General features: G+C 35.0%; 1 protein-coding gene and 1 long non-coding RNA gene across 2 annotated transcripts; both read left to right on the top strand.

Annotated features, from left to right (window-relative positions):
* Positions 1–68: 68 nt before the first annotated feature.
* LOC106419206 (transcription factor MYB29-like) lies at positions 69–2,610 on the top strand. Its single transcript, XM_048742546.1, has 4 exons — positions 69–597; positions 735–864; positions 1,199–1,266; positions 1,623–2,610. Exons 1-4 carry the CDS (start codon positions 465–467, stop codon positions 2,366–2,368), a joined length of 1,077 nt encoding a protein of 358 aa, XP_048598503.1. The 5' UTR covers positions 69–464; the 3' UTR covers positions 2,369–2,610.
* Positions 2,611–4,100: 1,490 nt separating this feature from the next.
* LOC111213270 lies at positions 4,101–5,819 on the top strand. Its single transcript, XR_007317042.1, has 2 exons — positions 4,101–4,503; positions 4,791–5,819. It is a non-coding gene; the product is annotated as an uncharacterized LOC111213270 (long non-coding RNA).
* Positions 5,820–6,661: the final 842 nt, after the last annotated feature.

Here is a 6,661-nt window from a genome sequence, read left to right on the forward strand (position 1 = left end):
TGGCATGCCTAAAAAGCTTTAAAAATAGTTCATTTTATATAGTAGGATTTGAATTTATTATTTATTTTATTTACGTGATTTCTAAAGTATAATATTCTATTGACACGAGTGCGTTAACTTTTTGCTAATGTGTTATGGGGCTATATATATATGGTCATATAGACATAATTTATTCAGTATAGAGAGGTAGCTCGCAATGTCTTAGATCTTTGGTATATCTTCATCTTTTTTAAATTATCGTGCTCAAATGTTCCTGGAAATGAAAACACATAATCATTCAACGATCTACCATAGTTTCTCAGTTAGTTTCATATTCAAATGCATCAGAGTTCTCCTCAACAGATCTATTGCTCTCTTGCCTTAAATTAGACGACATTTCTGGGTTTTTTTCTTCCCTCTCTTCTTCTAGGTTGTATGTAAACCCATATAATAATATTCATATCGGAAAAAAAAAAGAAAGAAGAATGTCAAGAAAGCCTTGTTGTGTGGGAGAAGGGCTGAAGAAAGGAGCATGGACCACCGAGGAAGACAAGAAACTCATCTCTTACATTCATGAACATGGCGAAGGAGGGTGGCGTGACATTCCCCAAAAAGCTGGTATATTATTATTATATATACACATGCAATGCATGCATAATATATATATAGTTAACAAAATGCATAGTATATAGTTTTATACACATGAATAATGTTTTGGTCTAATTGATGTTTATATGTCAATGGTGCTTATATAGGACTCAAAAGATGTGGAAAAAGTTGTAGATTGCGTTGGGCTAACTATTTGAAACCCGATATAAAGAGAGGAGAGTTTAGCTACGAGGAGGAGCAGATTATCATCATGCTTCATGCTTCCCGTGGCAACAAGTAATATACTTTGTTTTAACATTACTTCTTCCAATTTAAAATTAAGAGCCTTCCTTTTTTTCCTTTTTAAAAAAGAAATGTCGTTTTAAAGTTGCATTACATAAATATATAAGTTAACCTCAAATCATACTTGATTAAAAGTATATTATTAGAATAAAATATCAGTCACCAACTTGCAATTATAGAAATAAATATAGTGACCAATTTATTCGAAATGCTTCTTAATTTGTTATTAAATTGTCAAAATACTTACTGTGAATCACGGGTGTATATATTAAGTTCTAGCACATGTTCAAATATTTTGATACATTCTTCTTTTCGTTGTCCGCACAAGGTGGTCGGTGATAGCGAGACATTTGCCAAAAAGGACAGACAACGAGGTCAAGAACTATTGGAACACACATCCAGGGGCGGTCCTGGAAAAAGTGGGGCTCTAAACAAATGAAAAAATGGGGGCCCTTCTAACATAACTGAAATTTTAAAATTCGTGAGCAAGAATTTTTTTTTTAAGCAAAACAGAAAAAAAAAACTAATTCTCAAACAAAAAGCTAAGAAAACTGTAAATGTGGGAAGAGAAAAGATTTATTTTATGTAAGTCCCACTAAATTCTGTTGTTCGATTTTATTATTAATACATATAAATATTTTTTTAATGTTTCGAAAAAAACAAAATATTTTTTTTTAAAATAGGGGCCTTTTAATAATGGGGGCCCCAGGCCCATGTTTCAAATGGCTCTCCTCAGGGACGCCCCTGCACACATCTCAAAAAACGTCTGATCGATCAGGGCATCGATCCCTTGACCCACAAGCCACTTGCTTCTAGCCCTAATCCGGCAACGACCAGGACTTCTGAAGGCCAAGATGACTCAAACCCGAGTAACCTGGATGAGCAATCACAGTCTGGTTCGATGTCTCCAAAGTATCTTCCTATTTCATCAAGCTCATGCAATCTACAAAAGATGAGCAACAGTGATGAGACAACGAGAAACAATGGTTCCTTGAGCTCCAAGAAATGTCGTTTCAAGAAATCGAGCTCTACATCAAAACTGTTAAACAAAGTTGCAACGAAAGCGTCTTCCATTGGCAATATGGTTTCAGCTTCCGTGGAAGGATCCTTAATTCGCTCAACAATACTTTCTCCATGTCTCAATGATGTCTTCTCCGAAACTAGTCAATTTCAGATGGACGAATTTGATCCATTCTCTCACTCATCTGAACAACACATAACTGATCATATGAAGGAAGATATCAACATGGACTTTGATCTCAAAAATTCCGAATTCGATTTCTCGCAGTTTATCGAGCAATTTAGTAACATTGAAGCCGAAAAAGCCAATGCCATTGGAGGATATAACCAAGATCTCCTGTTGTCTGATGTCTCATCAACAAGCGTTGATGAAGACAATATAATGCAAAACATAACCGGTTGGTCCAACTATCTTGTTGACGATTCCGATTTTCCTTATGATACGAACCAAGATTTCGACGACAAGAACTTCATATGATCCTTTGGTTTCTTACCGGACTGGAGTTGACCGGTTACTTTCATGGTTTAGCAAGCTAAAAAATAATGTTTCACCGTAGTCAATATTGTTACTATATAATCAATAAGGGTTTCTCTTAGTTAGAGAACTATGTGAACGCGTGGATCAATTAGTATTTGATTTGTGAGTGACACAGTGTTTGTCTTCTATCTTTCTGGACGTCCTTTTGAAAGTATTCAATAAAGCTTGCATTTTCTAAATTACACTATATACTTTCATATTTGAAATATGTCCTAAGTCAGAAACATCAATAATGTATTTTTTACTAGTATTAAACTTACCAGAAAAGTTTCGTAACGGATCTTAACACAAACTGGAATTGGATCAACGCTGTGCACGGATTTTTATTTGATTTTGGAATTAATTTTGAGATTAAACTATTGATTATAAAACCATTAATAGAGTAGATATATCATATATGGATAAATCTTGAGGAACTTACGAAGGTAACAATCCTTTTAAAAAACGGCCAATCTTTTTATAATATCAATATATGTAAAATTCATGAACCAAAATATAAACTATTCTTTTAGAGCATGCGTCCACTATAATAAATTCAACTGTTTTAAAGTTTGAGCGTTGGATTAATTGAGCCATATTACCAAAAACATTGGGAAAAATTAAGTTTAGCACATTTAATAGGGTTTTGGTTGTGAAACTCCAAAGAAAAACAAAAGCTGTCTTTTCTTGGGTTAAATAATGAAAAATATAAATTTTACTATATTAGTAAGTGACTGCCTGACTGGTAACCATCAAACATACGACATAGCAAAATTTATTTGACTATAAATAACTAAATATATGCTAAACTAGTGGAGAAGAATATAAATGACTATAATTTATTCGTCTCATAAAACGATTTGCGCAGAGATTGTTTAATTTTACAGCAAAATATCTGAAGAAAAGGTTAGGGAAATGTTAATTAAAATTTACACTACATGTATTTAATAAGATGTAACACTTTATTGACCATTGCAAAATTTTATTCATTTAAATAAATCTACCGACCATATATACAACTTCTCGGAAGCCCAAAAGCTATTATTTGACAAAAAAAAGTATTACTTATAGGCATTCATAAAGTTATTGATATATATATATATATATATTAATTTTCTTATCGAGTATTGTGATCTTAAAAAGATAAGGTATTGTGATCTTTCGTAATCGATCGTGGGGCAGACCGCACCATCTTTTTCTTTTCAACATAATTTGGAAGTTAGCAAACTTTTTTATATTGGTCCGAACATTAATAAATATATAAAAACAAACAAGAAAAAATGCTGTTCCCAATTATTGTATATGGTCCAAGGATACTTAATTAATACACAAGCAAAAAGTGAGAAACATAATTGGTTTGGTGACCCCGAAAATTTAGTGTGAAAACAAAGCCAATCTATAATAATAAAGGAGAGTTTTCTCCCTCATTAGGCTGTCCACGTCGCTCTGGAAAGGGGGGGCTTTCTTGCCACGTGTCGGCGCGCTGAGTGGTATGTGAATTTTACGCGTTTGCTTTTTATCTGCGCGTATGTTTTGCTTAGTCCTCGCTTCTTTTCTGTTTTCCTTATTCCTCTATTTGGGTTTGGGTAATGTTCGAAAAATAAGCCCACATAGGCCCAGATGCTCATCATCGTCTCTGGTCACGTGAGATTAGGGTTCTTCTTCATTCTTTTTTTTGCGGTGGATGCTTGAGCGTCTAATTTCCAGAGAAACTAAGCACTCCCTTCGCTACCCGTAACGACTTCCAAGTTCCAATTCCTCAAAGCCGTCATTTATTTTGAGTTTTCCCTTGAGTAATCCACTTCTCATTCATTAAGATTTCGGTGCACCTATACGTTTCCCTTGAAACCGCCTATATCTCCAGCTATATATATCTCACCTCCATACCATGCAAACTCCAACTCAAACCAAATCCGAAAACTTTTAATTTGCAAGCAAACGATTTCGATGGCTAATTCATAAACCGTTCTTGCTGACTTGAGAGCCGGGAGATGCTCCAACGCGGCGGAGGTCTGTCTTTTGAGATTCTGGAAGCCAAGAACATCAACAAAAGGGGACAACTGATGAGCCTTGAGATGTTATTGATTGATGAACAAGTTAGTATCTTTTTCCACTAATATAATTATCTTCTCGGTTTAATCTATTTCCATTTTATAGAATCAAAAGATTTTGTTTTTTTTTTTTCATTTCTTCCCGTTTCTATTTTTTTGCAATCACGTTATTATCTTCTTCGTCATTTAGATGATGATGCTCAGGTCTCTTCTCTCTCGATGGATAAACCAGTGTTGGTATCACTATTATATTTTCTTTTTCTTCTGTCCATCAAAATCTGATGAAACCAATAAACTCATACTATGTTTCTATTTCGCTGCTAATTTTACAGGCGTTTACTTACTTGAAGAATGGTTCCATGGTTTCTTTGAGTAGCTACAAAATCCCACAGCCAAAAGCCGGCACCGTACTTCAACCGTGACTCCTCGGTTATCCACCGCAGCTTCGTCGACTTTCAATCCTTGCCGCCATTTCTCAATACAACTCAGCCACCTCCAATGCCTCAACAGTATCAAGACCATTTACCTTGCCAGAAAAGTAAGCTGGATCTCGGTTCAATGTCGAACTCCTTACAGAACGGAGCCCAAGTTTTAGCAAACTCAGCTGCTTTCGTGAGAGCATAGCACGTTAGCTGAGAGCTAGCGTCGTCCGAGAGATAAACGACGAGATTCTTTGGTGGGTAAACGAGAGCCAACACGGATAGGACTGTGTTGACCATCATCAATAATGGCTCGATCACCGGATCCGCCATGGAGTGGAAAATATCCAGCTTTGGGAGACCGTTACCGTATCTCTGGGAGAGTCTATTGGCGAAGGTGAATCGCCAAACAGGATTCCACCGGACAGATTGTTGGTATTAATCAAACAAAACCGGTTTGGTATTCAATAATCTCAACTGGTATGGTATGGTCAGTCTTTAAAGCAAAAGCCAACAGATTCAGCCAAAAACGGAGGTCTTGAAACCTCTGAACGCAATTTTTCCTCCGGTCCTCTTCCTGGTCACAAGAAGCGGCTAACTATCGCCTTCATGAACCAGTATAAACTGGTAGTCTTTTTTTTTTTTTGACTGATAAACCGGTCGTCTTCTTTTGTCCTGTTCTTCTTTCTGTGATTTCTCTGAAACAGAGTAAGTGGAAAGCTAAGACTAGGGCATCAGCCACATATTTACTTATCCGACATGTTCAAAAGCAACTAAGAAGGCACACCTTGAATAGGTTGAAGAGGATACAGTCTTAAACCAAGACGTCGACTCCTAAAATAATGCTTAGGCATCGTTGTTGCTTTTATTTACTTCATCTGATGTTAACTATCTTCAACGGAATATAAAGTTATATTTGGAATTCATTATCATCTTTGGCCACATATTGGTGTACTATTATGTTGGTGTTCTATTCTCATGACAGCATTACGACAAACTAAAATCGTTAACGATAATAGCTACTGAGATGTCATTGATAATACGTGTGACCTAAGTTATGTATACTGCCTCGAGATTTTGTCTGACCAAACATTGAAACCATAGAGGTAGAAGTTGAAATTCAACATAGGAATAATTAGAGACACCTAAATTTCACACATGCAACTTTTACATAGCTTAAGATGATGTACAAAATTACATCTAAATGGTACAAAATATTAAGTAAAGATATAATGCTAAATAAAGTTATTAAAAACATTAAAACATACCTAAATTAGGAAATGTATTTTGGAATTTCCCAACTAAACTATAGTCTATATATAATTATACGAAATCTATAGTGGAGCAAAATTTGGAATATGTAAAGAAGTTTGAGTAATTCATGCACATCATTTAAACAAATAAAATCACCACCAACACACAGACCATTGTAGTCTAAACACTTTCCATTTTCCATGGCTTTTTTTTTGCCTTGCTTTGTTTCAGTTTTCGGTTACAAGGAAATAAACTACATTCACATAATTAACGCTATTTAGATTAAAGAAAATTGAGCAACCGGCATGGTAGAAAAATAATTCAACAAAATATCACTCAGTTTACTCTAACAACATTTACAAAGCTGTATAATATGTTCATAGAAGAAGGTTCATGCCTACGAAATGAACGAAATAGGGTGTGTTAATTAATAAGGTGTTAAAGACATGACCATGCAACAATTTAGTGAGCCAGCAATTTTTTCCTCCGATAACTTATAGACGGTCAATAATTTTTACGCAACTATAAAT

The sequence above is a fragment of the Brassica napus genome, chromosome A10 (assembly GCF_020379485.1).
Source record: "Brassica napus cultivar Da-Ae chromosome A10, Da-Ae, whole genome shotgun sequence".
Lineage (NCBI taxonomy): Eukaryota > Viridiplantae > Streptophyta > Magnoliopsida > Brassicales > Brassicaceae > Brassica > Brassica napus.

What these genes read in the sequence shown, in the direction of transcription:
- LOC106419206 (XM_048742546.1), top strand. Translation starts at nt 465, where the DNA reads ATGTCAAGAAAGCCTTGTTGTGTGGGAGAAGGGCTGAAGAAAGGAGCA. An exon ending in CATGCTTCCCGTGGCAACAA is followed by an intron (nt 865 to 1,198) that starts GTAATATACTTT and finishes TGTCCGCACAAG; the next exon opens with GTGGTCGGTGATAGCGAGAC. An exon ending in CAAGAACTATTGGAACACAC is followed by an intron (nt 1,267 to 1,622) that starts ATCCAGGGGCGG and finishes GCCCCTGCACAC; the next exon opens with ATCTCAAAAAACGTCTGATC.